Source organism: Lissotriton helveticus, chromosome 5_1 (assembly GCF_964261635.1).
Source record: "Lissotriton helveticus chromosome 5_1, aLisHel1.1, whole genome shotgun sequence".
Classification (NCBI taxonomy): domain Eukaryota; kingdom Metazoa; phylum Chordata; class Amphibia; order Caudata; family Salamandridae; genus Lissotriton; species Lissotriton helveticus.
Genome location: NC_136065.1, coordinates 172,811,939 through 172,839,592, shown reverse-complemented (window position 1 = coordinate 172,839,592; position 27,654 = coordinate 172,811,939). Strand labels below are relative to the sequence as shown.

Sequence of the window (27,654 nt, the reverse complement as noted above, 5' to 3'; positions counted from 1 at the left end):
TACTAAAATCATATAATGTCACACATTTCTGTATTAGTTCCACTTCTACTTAAATCTCTATATTAGCTATACATTTAGAATATAATTGCAGATACTATTAGCACTCATGGCATTTCTCCTCATGATTTGTGCTTACTACAGATAAGTGTGATGTACTCATACATTTAGATCAGTTTGCGCTCTCTCAGTTGTGATATAGAAATAAAACTGATTAAAAAACAACAACCCGTCATCTTAATTCTAGAACTGCCAGTGCAGGTGCTACTAGTAATAACGGTGCTATAACTGTCCTTCTTGCATAGCTCCTCGCACTCGCCCCAGACACGTTGGCGCTGTGCACTGCACTGCTACAGTTCCCCTGGCGCTGACGTACACATTGCTTCCTGTTCCAGGTGAACAACCTGACCTGGCACGTGCGGTGCCTGGAGTGCTCGGTGTGCCGGACCTCGCTGCGGCAGCACAACAGCTGCTACATCAAGAACAAGGAGATCTTCTGTAAAATGGACTACTTCAGGTAAGGCACGCGCCCTTCCGGGGGCTGCTGCTGGGGAGACGTCTCGCCAGAGCCTCGGCGTGGATGCTCTCTGTGTGCAGGGTGCTGGCATCCCCTGGGCCTTGCGTGGGACTGTGTGTACCAAGGTGGGCACGTGGAAGAGGCGCTGAGCATTGGAATACATTGGATGGCGCGCTGAGGGCAGAGGGCGCCGCCATCTTGAAAACACCAGCATTCCATAGATAGAGGCGCACGAAGGGATGTAATATGAACAGAGAGGCAGGCGTAGCTTACATGTACTTATGCATATTATTGTTATCTGGGGACACACTAGACTCCAGCAGGCCTAACTGCACCCGCTGTGTGTGTTCCGCCATTCCACCAATAGATGCGAACCTGATAGGACCCAGGCCTTGACTGTTGCCCTCTCCCTTGTTTATTTGGCCATTGCTTGTATTCGCTGTCTGATTAGGTGTTTCTCGTTTTAATTACCTGTTGTCCGAACGTCAGTGATCGGTATTTCATGGCAACTGTATGCCATCAGTTGTTTCACAGTTAGTTGGCTGTTGAATTTTTATCTCCGCCTTAGACATGATGCATTCTGTGGTTGATTTAATAGAATGGAACCTGAATATACTATAGTTAACGCCTACAGAGGAACAGAGGAAATATGTTTTTTTGTCCGTGTCCAGCTTCTGTTTTACGGATCATTATTTATGTTGTATTCAATATATATCTGTTAATGTACTAATGCGTCCTTTAAATGTGTGCATACACCATGTATATATATACATTTCTGTCTCTTTCTCTCTGTACACACACACACACACATATATATATATATATATATATATATATCATTACACACAAGGTTGCCCCCAAGAAGAAGTCACGCAGGTAAGGGTTACCGCACAGAAACATCCCAGGCGGCATGAGTTGCAGCATGTGGCAGGATTCCCAAGAGCCAAACGCGTTTCGAGCATCCCATGTGCTCTTGATCACTGGCAATACTGACACAAGGCGGGCTGATTCAGAACAGCTTTATTAAAGTAACGAGTCCCGCCCCAGTGGGCGCAGGCATTATGGTACTTGAAGTCCGCAATATAATGCCCCCAGACTTAACGTTCGTTTCTCCCAGTGGAAACCCAAGCCAAATGTCAGTTAAAATATCAAGCCTTGTTAGGTGAGAGTCCCGTTCACAAAACTGCATTCATGCCAATATTTTCCTGCGATTAAGGCCCCCTGCCTTCCAACGAGCGTCGGTGTTTCCAGGCACTCAGGATCCGCTTAGCAAGCGGCGGGACTTCTTCGCGACCGGGCCGGCCGCTTTAAACGCGTTTGGCTCTTGGGAATCCTGCCACATGCTGCAACTCATGCCGCCTGGGATGTTTCTGTGCGGTAACCCTTACCTGCGTGACTTCTTCTTGGGGGCAACCTTGTGTGTAATGATTTAAAGCGGCCGGCCCGGTCGCGAAGAAGTCCCGCCGCTTGCTAAGCGGATCCTGAGTGCCGGGAAACACCGACGCTCGTTGGAAGGCAGGGGGCCTTAATCGCAGGAAAATATTGGCATGAATGCAGTTTTGTGAACGGGACTCTCACCTAACAAGGCTTGATATTTTAACTGACATTTGGCTTGGGTTTCCACTGGGAGAAACGAACGTTAAGTCTGGGGGCATTATATTGCGGACTTCAAGTACCATAATGCCTGCGCCCACTGGGGCGGGACTCGTTACTTTAATAAAGCTGTTCTGAATCAGCCCGCCTTGTGTCAGTATTGCCAGTGATCAAGAGCACATGGGATGCTCGAAACGCGTTTGGCTCTTGGGAATCCTGCCACATGCTGCAACTCATGCCGCCTGGGATGTTTCTGTGCGGTAACCCTTACCTGCGTGACTTCTTCTTGGGGGCAACCTTGTGTGTAATGATATATATATATATGTATGTATGTATATATATATACACATATATATATATGTGTGTGTGTGTGTGCATGTATGGAAATTCAGGGGTTGCAATACGCATGTGTCATTGCATGTTATCAATGATCAGTGTCTTCAAATGTATGCGCTTCACAAATACTTTTAATGCTGAACGATGTGTGTTGAAGAGTCCTCATGACTATTAGGCGAGTTCTTTTTTCCGCCTGTTTAACGTAAACGGATTATGCTTTCAATAGAGTTTGTCTCTTGTCAGTTTTGCTGTCCTGGTAATAAACTGGAATTGCCACTTGTGTTGTTGAGATGAATATGTGTACTTTACAGTTGCTCTAAGTAACTTGTATTAGTGGGATACATTTATTTTCATCAACATAGGATAAACACCCACATATCAGATGTCTGTGTGTTTTGCTGCTTTTATTGCACACAATACACTGGTATAAAACCCATATTTCACAGAAAACTGAAATATAAAAAATATTTAACCGTTTCCTGTTAAATATGTTTTTTACTATCACGACAGCCCCAAAGCACTCTTAACAGTTTTGCCACTGTCAGGGCTAATAAGATTAGGTGGTGTGGAGGACCATATTATGTAGGAAAGTTATTTCAATTATGCATAAAAAATGTAAATTATACAGCACATTCTCTGGCAGTATTATTTTCACCCATTTGAGGAAGACAATTTTTGTGAAATCTGCAATTGAGGCAAATTATGCGATAAATGCAATAAATCCATAATTATTCAGTAAGCACTGGAACAACAGAGCTGCACAAATCCACTGGCCCTTGCCATTCCCATTGTTTTATCAAAAATGTATTCAAGAAATGTAAGCAAAACCTAAATATTCTTATTCCAATCAGTAGCCATTATTGGCTTCAGTTTGGAAAAAAAAAAACTTCCTCATGCTAAATTCTCCAAAACAAACCAGTAATATAAAAATACTTTATGGGTAGCATGTGTAATATGCTAATATATTGCCATTTTTGGTTTGTGATAACATTTACAAACCACTTCTGCCTTGTGGTTTATAATTTCATCAGAGCACCACATTGGCAGTATTGGAACATATTTGATGATTACTCATGTATATTGCATGAGTAATATTCAAATATGGTCCAATTCTAACGACAAGGTGTTCTGGTGATGACTATCTAAAAAATAAAACCTTCGAGGCTTAGAGCACTAAACAAATTATGCAAACAAGAAAGCAGGGAACTCTGGGTAGTTCCCAAGTGTAGGCAGAGAGCAGCTGTTTTATATGGAGCACCCTCAACACCAACGAGACACTGAATCTGCTCACCTCAAAGCTGCAATACTGTGCCTGGAGTGGTAAAAGGCATTTGTTATTTTTGAGCTCGGCATGCATGGAACTGTGCTAATCCTATGTTTATAAACTATGCTAGAAAAACAGGCGTTTAAGGTGAGCAGATTTAGATTGTCGCTGGTGTTGAGGGCGTTTCATGTAAAAGAGCTCCTCTTCTCCTAGCCTAAACTTGGGAACTACCTAGAGATTGCCCTGGTTATATATATATATATATATATATATAATGTATTTATTTTATTTTTGACATTTATAAAGCGCATGAATCACCCCACATGGGGTATCTCCGCGCTAAGGACTGAGGCAGTACAACACAAGGGGGACGAAGCTAGAAAAGATGAGACTTGAGCTTTTTCCTAAAGGCCAGATCGTTGGTATTCAGGCGAAGATCCAAAGGCAACTGGTTCCATAACATGGGAGCTATGTAAGTGAAAGATTTGCCTCCTAGTCTGGATAGTCTGATACGAGGGACCACAAGTAAGCCTTTCCCTTCCGAACGTGTGCGAGAAGGAGTGTGTTTAGTTAGCTTTTCAGTCAAATAGATAGGAGCCATCTGGTTAAGGCTCTTAAATACTAAACAGCACACTTTGAAATGTATTCTCTTCCGGATAGGAAGCCAGTGTAAATTAAAGAGAAGGGGAAGAGATGGAGTTTGCTTGGGAGCACCAGTCATCAGACGGGCAGCAGTGTTTTGCACTACCTGCAAACTTTGTAGATCCTGATCCTTAGCTGAAATCAGCAAGGCATTGCTGTAATCCAAGCGGCTCAGGACTAGAGCATGAACTAATATTTTCCGTGTTGATAGGAAGGAAATGAAAATTTTTGCCGTGCAAGCTCAGCGCATAAAAGCTGGATTTTTTTAGTTGTTGCTATATGATCTGCCAAGTTGAGGTCTCTATTTACCAAGACCCCTAAGTTTTTAATAATGGTCTTTGGGGTAGGGGCAGTACCTAATTCTTCTGGCCACCAACTAGGGGACCAGTTAGTCATAGCATCCTTAAAGAGCATAATTTCTATTTTTCCAGCGTTTAACTGCAGGAAGTTGCTCTTCATCCAGGAGGAGATCATTTTCATGCCTTCCAAGAATGCGTTCTGAATTTTGGGAGTATATTTATTATAAGTAAAAATCAACTGCGTGTAGTCCGCATAGGAAATTGGGGAAAACCCAATTTTCCTAAGAAGTGCTGCCAAAGGGGCAACATACACATTGAACAAAGATGGGCTAAGATACGAGCCCTTAGGTACCCCTTTTGTAACTTGACTGGTCTTGGATTTGAAAGGGCCCAAATTCACTGTTTGAGTACTATCGGTCAGGAAATCTTGTATCTAGCTCAAGGCAGTGTCTTGGACACCAGTAAGGCTTAATCTTTCCAGTAATATTTGATGGGATATAGTATCAAACGCAGCGGATAGGTCAAGCAGCACCAACATTACTGCCTGACCTGCATCCGCTAACATTCGAATATCATCCGTCACTTTTACCAGGGCAAGTTCGGTACTATATCTGGGGTGGAAACCAGACTGAGAATAGTCCAAACAATTATTGGATTCCAAATAAGCTGAAAGATGAGCATTGACATGCTTCTCTAGTAATTTACCATATAAAGGTAGCAAAGAGATCGGGCGATAGTTGGTTATAATGGCCGAGGGCAGTTTGGTATTTTTGCGGATAGGCATAACTTGAGCAGTTTTCCAAGCTTTAAGGAGTTTACCTTCTTTAAGAGAGTGGTTAAAAATAGAACTAAGGGGTTCTGCCAATTTAGTTGCTAATGCTTTAGCGCATTTTGCGGGGATCAAATCCGTAGGAGAACCAGATTTTGCTGATTTTAATAACATATATATATATATATATATATATTTGAAGAGCAATGCGCCGAGCGCTTTCAGAGAGGGCTCACCACGACACACCTGGACCCTCCGGTCTCTGCTTGCCTACCGAAAATCTCACAGCCTCCCTCCACAAGGTTAAAAGAAGTCCGACGCGTTTCGGGGCAGACACGCCCCTTCTTCATGGACGCTGCACAGAGACACATGAACTCACCCAGCTGATTTAAATGCCATTTATTTAAATCTTGTCCGCCCTAAGTGGGTGTGGTTTGTAATGCTGAGCTGCCAGGGATGCTGGTAGCTGTAGTTCTCAGGTGAGTTATTCAATGGTCCTTGAGTAGGTTGTGCTGCTGTGCACTGCATTTGTCATCTGGTTCATTTCCTTCAGTAGGAGCTAGGTGGGCAGGCTGCGAGATTGCAATTATCACATCGATGAGTCGCGCTGGCATGCGAGGACAGAGTGTCCCCGCCACAGTCCTCGCCAGGTGCAGAAATACTGTTCGCCTGACGACGTGGAGCCCCTCCCTCGGTTCAGGCAGACCGTGAATAATGTTTGAAGAGCAATGCGCCGAGCGCTTTCAGAGAGGGCTCACCACGACACACCTGGACCCTCCGGTCTCTGCTTGCCTACCGAAAATCTCACAGCCTCCCTCCACAAGGTTAAAAGAAGTCCGACGCGTTTCGGGGCAGACACGCCCCTTCTTCATGGACGCTGCACAGAGACACATGAACTCACCCAGCTGATTTAAATGCCATTTATTTAAATCTTGTCCGCCCTAAGTGGGTGTGGTTTGTAATGCTGAGCTGCCAGGGATGCTGGTAGCTGTAGTTCTCAGGTGAGTTATTCAATGGTCCTTGAGTAGGTTGTGCTGCTGTGCACTGCATTTGTCATCTGGTTCATTTCCTTCAGTAGGAGCTAGGTGGGCAGGCTGCGAGATTGCAATTATCACATCGATGAGTCGCGCTGGCATGCGAGGACAGAGTGTCCCCGCCACAGTCCTCGCCAGGTGCAGAAATACTGTTCGCCTGACGACGTGGAGCCCCTCCCTCGGTTCAGGCAGACCGTGAATAATGTTTGAAGAGCAATGCGCCGAGCGCTTTCAGAGAGGGCTCACCACGACACACCTGGACCCTCCGGTCTCTGCTTGCCTACCGAAAATCTCACAGCCTCCCTCCACAAGGTTAAAAGAAGTCCGACGCGTTTCGGGGCAGACACGCCCCTTCTTCATGGACGCTGCACAGAGACACATGAACTCACCCAGCTGATTTAAATGCCATTTATTTAAATCTTGTCCGCCCTAAGTGGGTGTGGTTTGTAATGCTGAGCTGCCAGGGACAGAAGGGGCGTGTCTGCCCCGAAACGCGTCGGACTTCTTTTATTCACGGTCTGCCTGAACCGAGGGAGGGGCTCCACGTCATCAGGCGAACAGTATTTCTGCACCTGGCGAGGACTGTGGCGGGGACACTCTGTCCTCGCATGCCAGCGCGACTCATCGATGTGATAATTGCAATCTCGCAGCCTGCCCACCTAGCTCCTACTGAAGGGAATGAACCAGATGACAAATGCAGTGCACAGCAGCACAACCTACTCAAGGACCATTGAATAACTCACCTGAGAACTACAGCTACCAGCATCCCTGGCAGCTCAGCATTACAAACCACACCCACTTAGGGCGGACAAGATTTAAATAAATGGCATTTAAATCAGCTGGGTGAGTTCATGTGTCTCTGTGCAGCGTCCATGAAGAAGGGGCGTGTCTGCCCCGAAACGCGTCGGACTTCTTTTAACCTTGTGGAGGGAGGCTGTGAGATTTTCGGTAGGCAAGCAGAGACCGGAGGGTCCAGGTGTGTCGTGGTGAGCCCTCTCTGAAAGCGCTCGGCGCATTGCTCTTCAAATATATATATATATATATATATGCATATGATACACGTTCCTGAGCAACTCCCTTTTTATCACCCACTTGAATTCCAATTACCAATGGGAAGGCGTGAAAACAGCACAGTCAGGTAAAGATAGCTTTGATGTATTTATTTATTTCTTCTTTTTACAAGCCAAGTGCATTGTGCCTAGCCACAAAGAGGCCTACGCATTTCAGCCGGAGCCTTCAACTGGATCATAGAGTAGTCACAACTAGAGTATCAACTGCCCTGTTTCCCACCACATCCATTTAAAACTAAGCACTAGACCGAATATATTATTTTCTGTAAGGACAACAATGAACACTTTCTGTTAGAACACGATTATTTTGCAAAAATCAAATGTCTTATGATCTTTTCTGGTTTCTCTACATTATCAGTCCACAGAATAACAATGCAAACATACTGTAAAGTATTGTAAAGTACAGGACCTCCTAGACTCAAATTACAGGATTATTGTAAAGTACATTCCTCATATTCTTGAAATGTATTATTTTACCATATTTGTGGTGTCTCTATCTATTGAATAACATTCATTTAACATTTTCAGTGTATTCATTTTGTCTTATTTAAACAGAGCATTCAAGCTATTGGTATCCATTACGAAATTCTTATTTTTTTGTAACTGTTAACTCTCATCATTCCAATGTTTTTTAAAGAGACTATCCCGAAAAGAAAATCTTGACATTTGTACAATCTATATTAACTGCCTGTTTCCATTCAGTTTACATTCAGAAAAGCTTGCATCTCATCCCTATATATGATCTACAAGAAATCATGCACCTACAAGTTCAGGGTGTAGTATATCATGAATTCATTAAAGTGCAGCATTGTTTTTTAAACACCATGTTAGTAGAAATAAAATACATCATATATTTTCCTTGAATTAGTATTAATAAATAGAATTAATGTGCATGTTGCTTCTATCCTCTATCCTCACTTCAGTGCAATACACTGATGTTAAAGTGCTTCTCATAAAGTGCTAAGATGTTAAAGTGCACCACAAAGGTAAAAACAAAAAACTAGATTTTCTTTTGTATTATTCTTTACCTTTGGTTTTTCATTACTGATAAAAGAAACATCATAGACAATTTTATAAATAATCCTTCTAAAAGCCAGTTAAGATATCCATAAAAATGAACAGGCAACAAAATGCAGACTTTCTAAAAAGATGCCAGTTTACACATATTATATGAATATATTGCTGTATGCTAAAAAAAGGGAAAATATGTTAAAAACACTCATCTTAAATGAGACCTAAAAATATATGCAAAAGTAAATCTGGACAACTTAAGAACGTATCTTATAGGAAACAGAGATGAAACTATCAAAATATGTTAATCAGATCTGGAGGTAACACGAATCAACCTTATCATAACCAAGAGCATACAAATATTTTTTCACCTTTCTTTTCTTATTTGACTTAGGGAACCATTAAGTAAAAAGTGCACGAATATCAATAAATAAATAGATGTATGTGTCTAAGAAACCTAGTTAAAAATATAGCAGAAGAATGGTGATTTCATCAAACAGGGAAAAGAAGAGGAGGGACAAAACAGATAGATTCACAAATGTACAAACAGTTCAGCATCTGTATTGAAACCCCATGGTATCTCAGTCCCAATAGTAATAACCCATCTGGATTCAGCTCTTCTGAAAGCGAATTCACGATTCCCTCCTCTTGCCTATATTGAGATATGTTGGATACCAAATACCTCAATCTGTTAAGATCACCATTATGTTCATCCCTAATGTGCTTGGCCATTACATAGGTGTAATGTCTGGTAGAAATAGATCTTATATGTTGAAGAATATGTAATTTCAGTTTGTTCACCGTACTTCCAACATACTTCTTGTCACAACTTCACTCTAAACTATAGACAACACCTGAAATTCCACACAATATACATTACTTAATTTTCTTACGTATACCACCAAAAGTTTCAAAATCTGTCTTGTTTTGTCCATATGAACAGGCCCAGAGATTTTCCTTGCTCGTTTTATATATACATGTATATTTATATATATATAGTACCATTGTTGAATGCGTTGCGGGCCCGTGAATCATGAGATATGAAAGCTCAATACTCTGCACATCTGCGTATGGTTTATGCCATGACATTTTTTTGTGTGCATATTTGTTTTTAAAAAAAGATGCTTAACCAAAACCAGGATACAAAGTATTGCATTTCTTCAGCAAGGTAAAATCACTCTGCAGTGATATACTGACAAGGAGAATAGTTGTTTCCCTATATAAAGTAATTGGTACATCATGAGGTAATCTGTTTTTCTCATGTTACATTTGCTATACTGCGGTAATACATTCGATGTTGACTTTTGCACTGTAGTAATACACGTGTTGATGTCCACTTATTAGTACAGTTTCTCCAAATAATATGTTATTGAGTTACATTTATTTACACTACCGCATGTAGATATATATTGTAGAATCAGCAGTAACAATTCTGTAATCAGCCGAAAGTCAATCTACTCTTTGAAATGTTTCCAATACTTGCGTATGTACATAATTACAAACAGGCGACTTCCTGGTAAGAATGCAAAATCTTGTAATAAGCTTTTCCAGTACCTTTTTCTTTTAACCAGTAGACAATGATGACACCGTTTTTTAATATATTTATGGCTGTAATATCAGCTACTGGGTTGAGTGTGCTATGGATCTCAGATGTCCCTCTATGTACTACTTTCTCAGAAAATAGCATTAGCAACAAATTATACGATCAACTTGATATTGGCTGTTACCAGGGTTAGGGTCGGGGTACCACGCGGGTGGACAGCGTCCCCTCACTTATTTGATCCAGGAGCTCGATTACTGGAGCAAATGGAGCCACACATTCAATCTTTGGCCTCTCTGGGGCGAGATCGGCGCTCATTCAGAACACTGCTCATGCGCTGGCTTTTCTGATGCAATTGCATCTATGGGGTGAGCGAGGGGAGGCAATGAGTCTGATGGTGCAAGCCACCTTTCGTGACATCACTTCCTATCATGACGTCAGCGTCCCCCCACTTCTTTTTTAGGACTTGTGCCCGGGCTGTTACATTAATAAATAGGGCTACTCTTTTCACTATTTAAAAATTAAATGGCATGAACAAGTTAATAGTCAAAAGAGTAAGATTCCAAACAGGATATCGCTTAATGCTTGAAAGGCTACAGCACCAGTGGCGATGTGTTCGTTCCTCCTTCTCTTAGAGAACAAAGAAATACACCTGATATTACACTGTCTCCTGATGCGTGCATTGTTTATAGCAAAATTATAAAAATGATAACGAAACAAAGAAATCGCTATATAAAAAGTTTTGCAGATTTCCCCTCTCTAGAAACCACTGCCTGGCCGACAGACATAATATAAGAAATCTCACAGTAAAAGGTTGGCATGTTATTTTTTGTGGACTTCCGAAGAAAGGTGCAGCACTTTTATGCTTGCATTAGTCTAACAAAGCTTTGCTTTCTTTCCATAAATATTCAGGACATTATGCTCGAATAACAACTTGTACATAACCTGCTCTTTATAGATATATTTTGATATATATAAATATATATTTATATATACACACACACACACACACACACACACACATGTGTGTGTATGTTTATACCATACCACAGAAAATGCATGGTACAGTAATACTTGTGATTTGATGCTGTTTGTAAACACTGTGGCAATAATAGCCCTTTCATAGGTATTACTTCGGTATAACAGTCAAATCCCATGTTATTACCATAGTACCATTGTACTGCACTGAGGAATCATTTCTGCTGCCTTGCATATTCCATTGTGTAATCACTGTATAGAAAACACAACTGAACCCATTCTTAAAGGGTCTATATACTGAGATTATTTATCAGGGTCTAGATTTAACCTCTTGGATTCTGGATAAAAAACGCATGGCTCACACATATATGCAGATCCTTTGAACGCAAAATGGTATTTATTTCCATTTTTGTGTGTGGGGAGGGACATAACAACCCAATAAAGACGCTGTCTCGTTAGTAATGCACCAGTAATCTCATATACTGACTTGGAATAATTTGAAAATCTGTAAATCACTGGCATTGCGTTTTTCTTGTGAATTACAGATTTTGAAAATAATGTTTTTTGAGAAATACCACTTGCTTTGACAATGTGCATTTGCGTATAGTTCCACAGTAAAAATCGACCCCCAAGCTTCACGTGGTTCCTTTATGGTTTAAGAGTCAACATTTTGCATTACTGTTGCTCCATCTAAACTTCATGCTTGATAGCATTGATGGGTTTTAATGTGGATCTTATTGCAAAATGCTCGGTAAAATTCTATAAACATGCTAATTCTTAGCCATGGCGCATTCAGCTTGTAATGTACGTTGGGTAATAGTAACAGCTGCTATTTGCATCTCTTAAAAAAGACAAAACTGCATTAACTACATTATCATTAGTCTTAATTATTCGTCCTTATTTCTTACATTCATTACACGCACAAATGCGTTTATACTTTCTTTTACTCCTGAGTATAGCATACACTGTTTATTTTAAATGCATAGTTTATAAGTTAGGTATGGCTATGTGGAGATTCATCTGTGTGTTCTTTCAGCAGGCAGTTTATAATCTTTCATTGCGTGTGGCCTGTGGTTCCAAGGTTTTAAGTGTGACATCACATGTGCATTAACCTCCTCCCCAGCCCCTGGAGCTTTTCTTGTTAATTTCACTCTATCCAGGACAGTCAAAAGCCATCTCGATAATCTTCCCAACACTTGATATTCCTGGCTTTTTAATTATGAACGTTTTGGGGGGATTGGCCACTGAAGGATTCCATTCTAGAAAAGTGTTAATTTCTTTAGGATTTCAATGTTCTATTGTTATCGTAAGAGCGTATACCCAAGACTGTTTGCATCGCTTAAGGAGTCCAAGCAAGAATTGCATTTGTTGTGACATCGGTTTTTAGAAGGTCATGCAACTATGGTTTAATTATTAGATTAGCTTTCTACACCTCACAGATCCTCGAGTCTCCTCTGTTATTACTTCAAACACTGCATCAGCACCTGCCATTCGCCATTTGAGTATTGTCTCTTTCAGGACTTAAATGTTTGCATACAATGTTTTTATATATATCTGTACTGTGCTATGAGCTGGTTTCTACTCTCTTCAATCTCAGTTCGGCGCTCCAATTCTTCCTACGGCTGGTTCATCCCATATAGAGCACCACAAATACTAAAATATTTTACACATCTGAAGGAGGGGTCAGTGGGGATATGCAACTAATAATTTACCATTGTAATTGTACTCATCCACAAACAGTACGCAACAATGAGTACACATCATAAAATATCTGTAATGCCTGTTTTCCCATGGCTTCAATTGTTGACTACTTTATGTTTGTTGGAAATATTTATTTCCATAGTGCATAAGCTTCTTGTAAAAATATGAATATGTAATAGATTAGGATTTGTGAGGGACTGCTGGCGTACATATTAGCGGAGAAGTAAGAGTCTGTTTTAATTCTCACTACCTAGCCACCTCTTCAATATATTGTTGACTGTATTTTGCCTCTGACTTTGTACAGTACACTGATCCTTTTCACTAGGTTTGTGCTATAGAAATACCAGATAGAAACATACATACATACATACATACAGGGGCACTAATAAAAATCACTGGTCTTAATGGTTATCATCTGTGTTCTTGTGACTGGTGTGCTCATTCTTCAGGTAGGATTTTCTTTTAATATATGTCCTTATTTGTTCAATGGGAAGGCTTGAGCCCAGGCAAATAAGAGAAAAGAGACATTTCTTGTGGAGACCCAAAACCATACATCTCTATTACCGGACCCAAAACCTCATACAACCAAATTTTGGAGGTTTTTTGTTCACCCTGGTATATCTCCTTATAATGGTTGGTTGTAATGAATAATAATTGGACGTTATACTAAAAGCCATTTTGAAGGCTCATATGTCATTTAACCTATTCCTATACCAGTGCTCCATAAATTTCCACACCTCTACTCTCTTTCGAAAAAAACAACTGCACACTAATCTATGTATTTACCTGCTGAGCTGAAATTATCTAATACATAAAAGCCAGAGGTGTTAATGCCACCCATTTCAAGCAAATCTCCATTCGTGCTAACAGCATTAACAAAAATAATAAGCAAGCACACCTGCTTCTTCTGTAGTTTTAACGGGGACCCCTCACCTTCTATGACACCTAAAGATCTCCAGTGCAAGTTTACCTTTATTTATTTTCCTATTATGCTAGATAGTGCCTTACCCACTTCTTGCCAGAAAGCCTGTATCGCGGAACACAGCCAGAACATATGAACATCGTCCACCTTTTGCAAGCCACACTTAAGGCAAGCCTTTGCCTCCAAACCTCCTAAGCTTGATATCAAGCTTAGGTAGGATGTGTTTTGACTCAGATTACAACAGGGCTCCCTGATTTGTATTTGTGAATGGTATCATGACGTTTTTAAACCTAACAATATGTGTTTTTTTTGAGACTCTGGTCTTGCTTGTAGATTCTGCATACTATCTATGAACAGGTTCCTGTTTTATGTGGGTTGATTAGCGTGTTCATACATGTATGCAAATAATTTATCTATTAAGCTTTTTAAAAAAATGAGACGTTTGTTTTACTCTGAATGTGATTGGCATGATTAATTTATGACCCTATTACTGAAAGGTTTGCATATCTCGTTGTATCCTTTATAAGTGTTGTGTTGTCACTCCAATATTCTATGCTTGTATGTTGGACCCTACCTGCTTTTTAAGTATAGGGTACTTTGTATGTACAAGATTTGGTAGATGGTCAAATTGGCTGTACACCATACTTGTAAGCCCAATTTCAGCCACTATATTTTCTTTTTAATTTTTTAGAATCATGGATATGTGTGTAATTTTGGTGCTTCCTCTAAACATTTTGACATCACATTTTTTTTGGAGTGCTAGTGGTTAACTAAGTATAAACTGTAATGTATGACATGACATTTACAAATGCAGGCCCACATGGTCTAGTGTGTACTAGAAAAAAAGGTAAAAAACATAGGGGCTTATTTACAAGCCCCTTGCGCTGCCAGTAAGTCACTTTTCCCCATATTGAAAGTGACGCACCAGTGGTGCAAGAGGCTTGTACATAAGCCACTTAGTTTCTTTATATCAGATGAGGGGGTACAGCAAAGATGCCAATAAGGGCTTGAACAGTTGTGGAACATAAAGAGGGAAATTAACAATTATGGATTAAAAGATCTCATAGAATAGAATTAAGATAAACATGATATATTCTTTTGATACTTGTGTCTTGGTACCAGAATGATTTCTATAATAGGGCATACATGATCATGTATGAAGCCGTATTGGACCCCTAATAAAGTGTCATGGCTTTGTATGCCTGAGAAAGGGTTTCTCCTATACATCCATTATAATGCAACAGATTGTGACTTAATGGCTGCAGTTTTCATAGATTTATTAGAAGACAGGACAGCAAGAAGAATACAGCGGTAGCCAGCTGGTTTCAGGAAGATGGTAGGTTGGATTGAAACATACTTTTACTAAACTTACCTTGCAAGGTAAAGGCATGTATGGTAATGGTACATCCGTGATAAAGGCGGGTGTAGTAAAGGCATTGTGCGGTAAAGGCGTGCATGGTAAATGCATGCATTGCATTGTCTTACAACAATCAAACTGCGCTGGGTTGACCTAAAACTATGGTTGCACTGTCACTGTAGCCGATGGCACAATAGGTGCTGCAGTCGACAGGTGGAGTTTTACTTTCAGAACCCGGGCAACATTTCTACACCATACCCTAGGTACTTATAGGCAAGATAATTGGATCAATCAGGGGTAAGGCAATTTAACAATGCTTTAAGCTGGAACTGAGGCATCTTACTCTTGTTTACCAGGGGTAACAGTGCAGATATTACCAAGGCAAGCACAATATGGGCCCAGAAAAAGGTGAAACCTCTAGGGTGACTATGCAGAAAAGGCAGATTTCCTATAGGGTTTTATATGGTACAAAATACAATGAGAACCACTTGAGGGGATTTTCTAGATTAGGGATTGGAAAGAAGCACACATGTTGAATAATAAGAGACTTTTCAGGACCTTCCTAAATGTAAGATGTTGTAAGATTCTCAAATATTTTGAATATCATTAGGAAGAAGGCTGTCAAGAACAGGAGTCTGGATCGATGACTGCCATTTTCTCTTTCCGTTCTTTCAGAAATGTGCATCCTCTGCATGATGATGGGGAATGGTGGACTATCTAATTATTGTCTTTGCTAAGTCTTTAGAAATATATGAGATACTAGATATATTAAGACTGGCTGTTGTCTTAACAAATGTAGGCTTTTCAGGACATTGCTAAACCATCTAAGGCATTCGTACGTCACCTTTGCCACATCGTGCAGACATCTTTTTAGAGCAGGCGTCTCTTCCTGTTTCTCTATTGCTTGATCGTAACTTTGTTTCTCCTCAGCTGTAAAACTTCTCAAAATGCTCCAACATTAACTCATGGTGGAATGCCGCACTTTACAAAAAAACTCAATAAAAGAAAATGTAAATTAATACAAATAAATACTAATGTCAAATAAGAGCTTCCGTGGCCATTGCCCAGTGTGCTGAAACTCTATAGACACTAGTAACCTTTTAGCTCTATCATAAATATATATATAACTATGTGATTACAATTGTATGTCACTGATTACTTCCCCCCACACTTTGTGCATAGTGGTTCAAACAATTGACCACTCTTTCATTAAATCTGTAAAACTCAAGTATCACTTGTTGACATGGATAAAATAGCCAATGCATGAACAAAGCAAAATGTATCATTGATTTAGTCGCTCCAGGTTCTGGTAAAATCGAGATGCTGCAGTTTGAATCAGAACATTTCAGTGTTTCACTATTATTGTGGTTGGTAATATAAATTGATATTGTTTCAGTGTTATCACTGTTATTTCCTTTCTATACAGATTTATAAATACTTCACCATTCCTCAGTTTTTCTCTCAAATAGAACCCTGCCAGTATGTTTCACACAAAACAAACTTTTTCAAAGCTGCACATATTCCATTGTGAATTCTTCACAGGTAAAAGGTATAGCGTTCAGGGATTGAGCAATAATTATTAACTGTGATCTAACATGGCACAATAGTGTGGGAGTATTGGTGTTGGATGCCGGATAAAATCAAGTTGCGGGACTGAAGCAATAGTTCACTTTGTGATGTCTGCATGGATAGGCATACACAGAGAGTGACCAAACTAAAAGAGTAAAGATTATAGAGTTTTTTTTAAAGATGTAATGGCACGGGGTTTTCAGTAGTAGATCTTACAATAAAAATGCTATCAATTATGAAGAACTGTGGATAGTAAAGATTTTAATACGCATAAAGTAGAGTTTAATATATTGTTGGTGTCTGATGTTGCAAATAAGTCTTGTGCTCTTTAATTGGGTATTTAAAAGCTGTATAAGCTGTGGTTAAATTGACTATGTAATTGTAAAGTTACATGTAAGGTCACAGAAGATTGTTTTGCGATTAAGACCTTTTTCGTGCATCAAACAAAAAAATGACATAAACAGGCAACGCCAATGCTAATAGGTTTTGCTTATAATATAAAGTGTTTCTTCAGTAATTGATCAGTTTAATTACTCAGTAATTCATTATAAATTAACTCTTTCACTCATCCCTGCACTTCAGCATGAATTAATCTAAATCTGATTAATATTTGCCTTCATCCACTAACCCATCAACAGTAAATATAAACCGAACCATATGTAAAGTAAGTTAGCAGAATAAAAGTTGGAAAAAGAAAACATCCACTGCCCTCTTGAAATAGTATTGTGCATACTGTATCATTGTTTTAAACTCCCAGCATACTTTTATGTTTAAAAGCAACACATTGGCCATCTTGGAAATGTAACGCAATGATAAACTGTGCACAATATTATTCTAAGATTTTCACCCATTAAAAATCAAACTGGGCCGCCGTCTTAGACTGGTATGTGCATAGTGTACCATATTTGCACAGATAAAAAGGTCTGACATGTTTTTCTAAACACACGAGTATCTTGGAATGGTAAAATAATGATACACTAAGAACAAAGCTTCAGAAGCTGTAGCTGTGTCGGATATGCCAAACACTGCACCAAATGGTGCACACCATTTGGAGAGCTGTCGGGCATTCTAAAAGGAAAATAATAAAGGAGAAGGAAAGAAATGAAAGGGAACCTACAAAAAGAGGAAGTAGAAAAGCAAGAGACTGGCTCACCAGCCTGGCACTGAAGTGTATACATTTAATGGCAAATGTGCACAAGCGATCAAGTGAAACACCATCACTCACAAGAAAATAGAGTCAAGGACTGAAGTGGGCTGACCAATTGCCGCATGCATGATTTTCTGCAGCCATGGTTTGCAGTACCGGTTGTTGCTACCAGACAGGAGTGTTGGGGCGGAGGGGGGAATGGAAAAAAAATTAAAACGGCCAGCTGCTGCCTCTCCTCCGTCTTCTCCATCTTCTTTCTTCCAGTCTGCAGTCTCGGCTGGCAGCAAGAAGCACCCAGGCAAACAGGCTCGCTTAGCCAATCACAGCACTACAATGCAGCGCTGTGATTGGTCTGAGCTCTGTGGTTCGGCGCTCAGACGGAGATAGGGAGCCGGTGCATGTTCCTCACCGGGCTGTGTAATACAACCTGGTGGGAAACATGCAAAGTGCACATGACTGTTTGGCCAGCCCAAGAGGGTCGGCCAAACAATCATGCACACTTAAGGAGTGCAAATCCCTCCTCCCCCTTCTCTGGCCTAGTAATGCATGGATTACGGAGTTTAACAGGTAAGTAAACATATAAATAAATAAAACGAATTTCGTTGCGCGCACTGCATCGCATTTGGTGATGCACTGCATGCAACAAAATTCGTTTTATTTATTTATATGTTTACTTACCTGTTAAACTCCGTAATCCATACATTAGTACCCCCCACCCTGCCCCTCCATCTCCCCCTCCCCACGTCACCGCCCGACAGGTACTACCACCACCGGCCGCGGCTCGTACACACACTAAGTGCACAGATGGAACTACAATCCCATGATGATAGGTGGTGCATCACTGCAATTAGTAGGGCTGGGCCTGTTGTCACCGTGAGTCCTGGTAAGTTTCTAGAATGGCATTTAATCATGCAAAAATTGTCATGTAAACTTCCTTGCACATAGATTTGGCTCATGCATGGTCTTGTGGATAGCCTAAAACAGGATTGGATTTTAGTACATGATGGTCCAGCCAGAATATCCCTAATAATTGCACGATGATTGAAAGTAAATCATAATCACTATTGCACCGGGTCACACAGCAAACGTTTTTGAATCCACAGACATCCAGCCAGTGGCATAATGCAAAATGATGGGTCCTGTAGAGATGCTTGTTATTGCTGTCACTAGGGGCGAAGCTTTAAGAGGGCATTCCAGCATGAGATGCGCTGCCGCAGGCACACACAGGAAGACATCGAAACGTCGTCGACTAAAAAACCCCATATGCAATATGATAATGTTATATTATTTGATGCAATGGTATGGTTATGTTTAAGAGATTGAGTCTGTAGCAAAGAACTCAAGTATACAGACAGATTTTCGCTTTGCCCTTTTGGCCATTTCTTTGTTGTTTTGTCTTGATTGTTGTGCCCACTTGTTATCTTTTTTGGTTCTTAAAATTCACTTTATCAACCAGAACATTTAAAATAAGTTTTCTTGTCCGGCTGGACAAAAGACATACTACTTATCAGGTGTATGATTAATGATTTTTGTATGTTATCTTGTCCACATGTAGGGACCACTGTTTCTTGTAAAATAAATACACACAGGAAGACAGCAGTGTGGATATATTGGTGTCAAACGCTTGACTGACTCCTCAGCCACACATGAAGCCTTTTATTATAAAGCATTATGCAAAGCATAGGCTAAACTATATGGAACACACCTGTGCTGAAATAGTAAATAGCGGTACAAAAGGGGGGTGGTGATGGACGGAGCATCTGAATCAATCAAACGCTCACACCCAGTCAAAAGATCTGGGTTTAATCCATCACCGTTCTTTAGCCCACTCTGCCGCCCCAGTTCAGACATGGCTATATGCAAATCAGTCTGGCCCTGTGCCTCATGGGAACAGTCCAGCCCGAACTGCCAAGCATGTCTTCCCTGGACCGGAAACAAGCTTCCGGGGACCGGTTTCTGGCATTCCAGCCGTCTTCAGCCCGGCTTGCTTGAATCCAGTGGCAAAGTGAGCAAGGGACTCACGTCTGAGCATACCCTGCCACACTTATGGCGGCCAAAAGCGGTACAAAAGGGGGGTGGTGATGGACGGAGCATCTGAATCAATCAAACGCTCACACCCAGTCAAAAGATCTGGGTTTAATCCATCACCGTTCTTTAGCCCACTCTGCCACCCCAGTTCAGACATGGCTATATGCAAATCAGTCTGACCCTGTGCCTCATGGGAACAGTCCAGCCCGAACTGCCAAGCCATGTCTTCCCTGGACCGGAAGCTTGTTTCCTTTCTGGTAAAGAATTGGCTTGGTAGTTTGGTCAGCCCTGTTCCCATGATGCACTGGGCCAGGGACAGACTAATTTGCACCGGCCGCGGCTCGTACACACACTAAGTGCACAGATGGAACTACAATCCCATGATGATAGGTGGTGCATCACTGCAATTAGTAGGGCTGGGCCTGTTGTCACCGTGAGTCCTGGTAAGTTTCTAGAATGGCATTTAATCATACAAAAATTGTCATGTAAACTTCCTTGCACATAGATTTGGCTCATGCATGGTCTTGTGGATAGCCTAAAACAGGATTGGATTTTAGTACATGATGGTCCAGCCAGAATATCCCTAATAATTGCACGATGATTGAAAGTAAATCATAATCACTATTGCACCGGGTCACACAGCAAACGTTTTTGAATCCACAGACATCCAGCCAGTGGCATAACGCAAAATGATGGGTCCTGTAGAGATGCTTGTTATTGCTGTCACTAGGGGCGAAACTTTAAGAGGGCATTCCAGCATGAGATGCGCTGCCGCAGGCACACACAGGAAGACATCGAAACGTCGTCGACTAAAAAACCCCATATGCAATATGATAATGTTATATTATTTGATGCAATGGTATGGTTATGTTTAAGAGATTGAGTCTGTAGCAAAGAACTCAAGTATACAGACAGATTTTCGCTTTGCCCTTTTGGCCATTTCTTTGTTGTTTTGTCTTGATTGTTGTGCCCACTTGTTATCTTTTTTGGTTCTTAAAATTCACTTTATCAACCAGAACATTTAAAATAAGTTTTCTTGTCCGGCTGGACAAAAGACATACTCCAAAAGAAGTCCAACGTTAGCCATGAAGTTAGTTATAGGTAAGAGGTTTTTTAAGCTTAGTTACAGGATACTAAATAGGATAATAGGTTCTGCCCCACCAGGAGCAGAATCCTTTCTGCTCAGCCCACACACTCCAACTGTCTCTCTCTCCACTCCACCAGCAGTTTCTCCAGCATTCCACTACCTCATCAAGCATTCTAACATTCCACACACATCACATTCATACTGGCTGAGCATCAGGGAATGGCTAACAGGGGAAAGGATGCATTATAGGAATACAAGTTACAATAGTATTCTACCCAACAGTCATACTCCTGTAACTGGAGCATCCGCTTTTCTATGTGGGGTGAAGGTTTTGACACCGAGCCTTGGAATAAGGGTATTAGGGATTAGTGGTCAATGGTGACTATGAAAGGGTGGCTATAGATGTACATGTGAAAATACCAGCAATCCCAGCATATGGCAATAGCCTCCCTTTCAATTTGTGAATACCTCTGTTCTTTGGCAGTTAGTTAATGGCTGACATGCAACAGGGGTCCTGTCTACCTGGTGCTGCTGTTGTGTGAGGACAGCTCCCACACCTTTTGAGCTTGCATCAATTGCAATAGGGATGGGCTTTGCAGGATCGAAATATGACAGTGTGGTGTCTGCTGAGAGCGCCTTCTTGGTCTTTTGAAAAGCTTCTTTCTGCTCCACGGCCCACGTCCACAATGTGGTGTTCTTTGTGAGCTCATGAAGGGGTTGTGTGAGTCCTGTGAGGCTGGGTAGGAACCGCCCACAGCAGTTCACCATTTCTAAAAAGCTATGTACCTTTACCATGCAGGTCGGTCCTGGGGACTCCTGAACATCTTTTACCTTCTACAGATCTAAAGCTACTCGTGCTGCCGAGAATGTGTAGCCAAAAAAACTGATTTGCTGCCTCAGGAATTCACATTTGGCTTTGTGGAGCATTAGTCCGAAGTCTCAAATCCTCTGGATCACCTCTTGCAGGCACTCATGATTTTCTCAAACGGACTTGGTGAATATCAGGATGCCATCACTGACATTGCAAAGGCCCACAACCCTGTAAGTAGCTCCAGGATAGTACTTTGGATTACCTCGGCAGCACTTAATATTCTGAAACAGAGTCGCTAATAGTGCCGTTGTTTCGCGTCGGTGAAGAACAAGGTTCAGTACCACGAATCTGGATGCAGGGGTAGTTGGTGATATCCTTACGGCAGGTCAACTTTAGAGAAACACTGAGCTCCATTGAGCTCCCCTATGATGTTATCGACAGTGGTAGTCAAATGGCATGCTCCTTTGACTGTGACATTTGGGAGCTGCATGTCCACACAGATGCAGACTTCGCCATGATCCTTTTGTTTCTTTGCAGTGACTATTGGGAACACCCACAGTGGGGAACCAGTGACTTCCTTGATTATCCCCGCACATTCTAGATTGTCCAACTCTATCTCCTCTTTGGGTTGGAGGTGGAACGCAATGCCCTGTGTGGTAGTGTCACAGGCCATATGGAGTCATCGATGTGCAGCTGCACTACTTTGTCTTTCAGGCAGCCAATGCCAATGAATTTGCTTTCAAACTCTGCCAGTATGTTTCATGATTCTTAAACTTGTACATCAAATGCAAATTAAATGAGGCGCAGGATGTCAGTAGTGTAGCCTTTCACTAGTATTAAAACAACAAATTTCCTTTTCCAAAGTTTTTTTCGAGGATGGAAAGATCCTGGCAAGTCACTAAACTGTATAGCGACCTACCCTTCAGTGTGAAGAAAGTCTTTACGCAGGTTACCAAATTTACAAAACTCTTGGTAACAATTATTCAACAGGGGCACATTATCACACATGAGCTTAAAATTTCAATTATTTATTAAAAGTCTTGTTAAAATATCAGTGCAGTACTGGAATCATGTTATACATCATTTAAAAACAATTGGTCACATTTATAAAAACATCTTTAGTGAAAAACATTAAAATTCACAATTTATTGCTAAAAACATTTTTTTTCCTTTGGTCACACTACAATTAATAGTAAACAAACAAATTATCGACGCGGCGTTTCGGTGATCTACACAATCTTGCACCTTCTTCAGGACATTGTTCATTACAAGCACATCTAAAAGGTATACAATGACAATCAGTTAAATCAATGAACCTGCTCCTGTTTCTAACACTGGTGTTTTTATGCTTATACATTGTTTATTCATTTCATATTTAAATCTCTATCTATTTCCCTATTATTTGGTAACCCCAGAAGAAATTCTCACAACTCCTATATTTCTGCGACAGTTCTATTGTTTAAAAGAACCTTTATTCATGACCAATCGGGCATTTAAAAAACAAAATTCACATACCTATTGGGTCTCCGCAGGACCTCCAATAGTCTGTGCGATTAAAAACTCGTCAGATCTCAAATAAATCAAGCTGTATTTAGGGAGAAAAAGAAATACTTAACTCTGCCCTATTTCTTTGTTAATATTACAGCTTGACCTTGTTTCTAATTTGTCTTACCTAGGGATTATTTCCTTCCTGGCAAGTTATTTGGATGTCCAAGTGCGTTATCTTCCTGTCTTTAGTTGCTACTGAAAAAATAGGATACCAATGGGCGTGGCTGCGCAAAGACTTCACACTGAAGGGTAGGTCGCTATACAGTTTAGTGACTTGCCAGGATCTTTCCATCCTCGAAAAAAACTTTGGAAAAGGAAATTTGTTGTTTTAATATTGTGACCCATTCCTTTTCCAGTAAAAGAGTACCTCCCTCCATACTTGGCCTTTCACTAGTATGCCATGACCTCTGTCAGCTACATAGATGTGGTATCCACGCTTCCATCTTTGTGGGACACTGATGATCTGAAACTCCCTAGCATTGAAAGAGACTGAGCTTGACCAAAAGCAAGTTCCTTGACTCTTGCTTTCACAATTGGTGGTGGTTCTGGCAGTGTGTGATAGGTGTCCGCTGAAAAGGAGGTCAATGGAGGTTCCATTGTCCATGGTTGCAGTGACTCTGTGTTGGTCCACCTGAAGTTGGCACTGAGGGAGCTGTCTTCGTGTGGCACTGGCAGACCCTAAAGCAAGGACAGTGTGCACAGTAAAGTCCTCAACACCTTCATCAGCCATGTCTTCTAGCCCACTCATTGCCTCCACCACAGCTGATACTCTTTCCTTCAAGGATGTGAGTTTGGTAGACCTGCACAGTATGACAAAATGCTTGTGTTTTCCACTTTCTGTGCATTTACATACTTTGTCTGGACAGTCGTATGGTCTGATAGGTTTTCCTCCGCAATACCCACATGTCTTTTTAATCTCTGCCGTCCTCTTAGGGGGCTCACTGCTTCGACACTGTTGTATGGCATTGACCGGCTCTGTCTTGACTGTTCTGTGGAGAGTCGCTTCTATGTGGGATGCGTGGGCTTTTAATAGCTCCTTTGATCGCCCAATATATGTTATGTCTAGAACATGTGCTGATCAGTTCGAACAAAAGCAACAGTGTTGATAACCTTGAAGGCCTCGGCACTCACTGTTCAGACTATGCTTATGAGGCAAGTCTAGCAATGTGGAAAAACAAGTTATTCTCATGTGAAGCAAAACTCTCAGCCTAACATGAACCAATAACCAACGTGTGAGTTGTGTGCAACAGAAAGCAAAAAGGTAAAATGGCGTTTAAACTTCTAATAAGCTCATGCTAACTTAACACTGTAGAAATGCAAGGCTCAGCCCACTACAAACTGAATAGGTGCTATTATGTTTCATAAATCAGTAGCCTCAATGTATTTGCACTTTCTTCACACGTGGTTATTTGCTTATTTTACAAGAACACTATTGGTTCCGTGACGTAACGCAAGTGTCTGGTGAAACCACATGTGGCTCGTACCATGGTCCTCTGATTGTTGTATAGTCAAGGCAAGGAATGAGTGAAGATAACACAAAGGGACACACAAAGAATACTTTAGTAAATCTCTCCATCTCCCAGAGACAGTTATGGATGCCATTTCACTAAAGTATCAGTGAAGTGACATGACTTGTCCTTTGAGCCTGTTATGACCTCACAGAAAGTGAGATCACATGACCTATTGCCCTGAAGTAAAGTCACTGGACATTTCCACCTGATAACATCAATTTCTTGAAAAACATAACCTGCCAAGTGGAAAGGCTGTTATTTATTCTGTGAATGCTTGCTGTACTGATTTCTGAGAAGCAGGTGATAAGCCCTCTCAACTACCTGGAATAAATCCTACATCAGAAGCCAACCCTATCAAAGGCTGATCTTTAGTGCAAAAACACTGTGAAGTTAGCTTAACCTGCCCACACTAGCATCTTGTAATGATTATAGTAGGAATGCAGGATCTGCTTTTATGGTTACCCCCACTTTTTGTCTGATGCTATGCTGTTTCTGACTAGTCTGACTGGGATCCTGCTAAGTAGGTCCCCAGTCTCGCTGCTTTCCCCCCTAAATTATGTTGGTAAGTACTTAGATACATCCCAGATAAGATACTGGGGTTCCCTTATAAGTCTCTATTATATGGTACTAAGGTACACAGGGCACAGGTACCTGGCTGAAGCATGTATTATGCCACCCATGGGAGACCATTCAAACTGTCACTACAGGCCTGCCATTGCAGTCTGTGTAAGCTTGGTGTTAAACACTTACAAAATATATAGCTTCCCTATATCTAGGGTCACTGCACTTAAAACCTATAAGTCACCCCTACAACAGGCCTTTTCAATCCTAAAGGGTGCTCGGGTCTAAGTGTGAGGGTGCCCCTGCCTGAGCCGGACACCCGTACAGCCTTCGGAGTCCATTCTCTCAAGTTGTAAGTGAGGCAGCCATATAGAGGGGCACCATGTCATTATGCGATGACCATCTCGAAACTGGCTGTAACGAACCCTCCCATGTTTGGTATCAAACATGTTGAAACCATACCCCCAACATCCTAAATGGTGTGGGAGGTATGATTCCAAGCACTGTAAAGGTCCTCCGTTAGGCCCTAAGTGCTCCCGGTACCAGTCTTCTAGACCTGGACAGCACATGGCTGCTGCCGACCAGAGACATGATTCTGCCCTCCTGCTGCTGAGCCAAGCTCGAGCAGGGGAGGGCAGAACAATAGGTATCCTATCACAGGAGAGTGTGACCACCTCCCAGACTGGATTTAGTGTATTGGGTCAGGTGAGAGCGCTTGCCAGCACCACTGAGTCTGCTTGAAGGGCACATGCCTTCATTGCATAGTCCGGTTCAAACCAGCTCAGGGAGCCATTGGCTCCAGCTCTGGGTGAAAGTGGACTAAGGACATGGGAGTTTCCTCCCCACTGTCCAACCCCTCCCCTGGGAGGGGACCCTGAATTGCCGCAACCCTTTCCTTAGGGATACTTTAGGGTTTACCTGAGTGTGGGTCCATAGATTCGTAGTGTGACATGATTCAGTTCAGATACCACTTCAACTGCGACCATCTGGGCACTCTGGACTTTGCTGGACTTCGCTCTGGGCATCAAGGCTGCAACATGGAAGACTCTTGCTACCCCTGATCTCTTCTTCTCCCTGCTTGTCTGCTGCAACATTTGTGCCTGTGCTCCAAGCAGGAAACCTTCCAATGCCTGTTGGTATCCAAGACACCTGAAGAAATCTCCCTTGAACTGAAGGAGTCACTTCCCTGCATCTGCAGGCTCCGCAACTGAGCTGACCGGTCTGCTGATCCTGGGCTCCCACAGACTTTGAAAGGCTCAGCAACACAGGTGGTGGTTCTTCACATCCCTCAAGGCCTGCCCTGTCCTCTCACCAAGTTTGAGGGCAGTATTTCTCATCGGAGCCACAGGAACTGAACCCCTATGCACTGCATCGACTTGCCATTGCAAAGGCTTGTTGGCTTCCTTCCATCAAGATGTTTGGGCTCCAAGTAGCCCCATCCTCAAGCATTTCCAGTGACCAAGATCTTCACCCCTACCACATCACGTGCACCGTGGGCCTGCTTCTTTGGTGAGCTGCTCTAGGGCCTCTTGCAACTCCAGTGCCTCCAGCCTGTGGATCCTGTTGAGGGTCACCTTTGAATTCTTTGGTCTCCCCTGATTGCTCGGGCCTGCCTTGACTCCCCACTGGTGGTGAGTCCCCTGGACCTTGCTGGTCCTGACACTGCACCTTCTTTGCTTTCCACATTTTTTGCAGTTGCCAAGGCTTGTTGGTGTTCCTGATGGACACCGACCCCTCCAACTCTCGACATCCGACGCGCGACAGTTCACTAACTGCTCCTGGTCTTCCACAGCATTGCCTGGTCCTCACAGCTGCAGCTCCAAGGTCACTGTCATCTTTCCTGCAACACCGACATCGGTGGGCACTCGTTTTTCATGCCCTGTGGTCACTACCGAGTGATCTAGACTCTGTCCCTTCAGCTTGCAGGTACTCGTCACCTCGAATCCACCTTTGGGTTCCACCAGTCCATTTTACCTTCCCCAGCAGCGGCATCTTCCTGAAGTCTCCTATTGAGTCAAAGGCGGCTTCCAATGCCACTCCACACCTATTCACCCAGCTTCCCTGTTGCAGGTAACCTGGTTCCAAGGGTATCCACGGGTGGGGTGCTCTCCAACCTCTTGCCTTCCACACTGTTTCTTCAGGGTCTACTGGGAGGGGTCCTCTTCCTTTAAAATTGCAACTGCTACTTACACGTTGATTTGTAAGGAGAACACTGCACACGACCTCCGTTGGGCTCCTAGATGCCCACCTTTTTGTGGTTCCCTGGGTCCCAGACACTTCTACGTACTCTGGGTATACTCCTGACTTGAGTCGTGATTTGCATACCACTATTTTAGTATATGGTTTGGTCTCCCCCTGGGGA

The 27,654-nt window shown here is 42.0% G+C and overlaps 1 protein-coding gene across 1 annotated transcript in view; it reads left to right on the top strand.

Moving 5' to 3' along the window:
• Positions 1 to 396: 396 nt before the first annotated feature.
• LHX6 (LIM homeobox 6) overlaps positions 397 to 27,654 on the top strand; it is a 413,113-nt gene continuing 385,855 nt past the window's right edge. Inside the window, exon 1 of the mRNA XM_078640842.1 lies at positions 397 to 514. Within this exon, the coding sequence (XP_078496968.1) occupies positions 501 to 514 (14 nt within the window). The 5' untranslated portion in view covers positions 397 to 500. The remainder of the gene's footprint in view (positions 515 to 27,654) is intronic.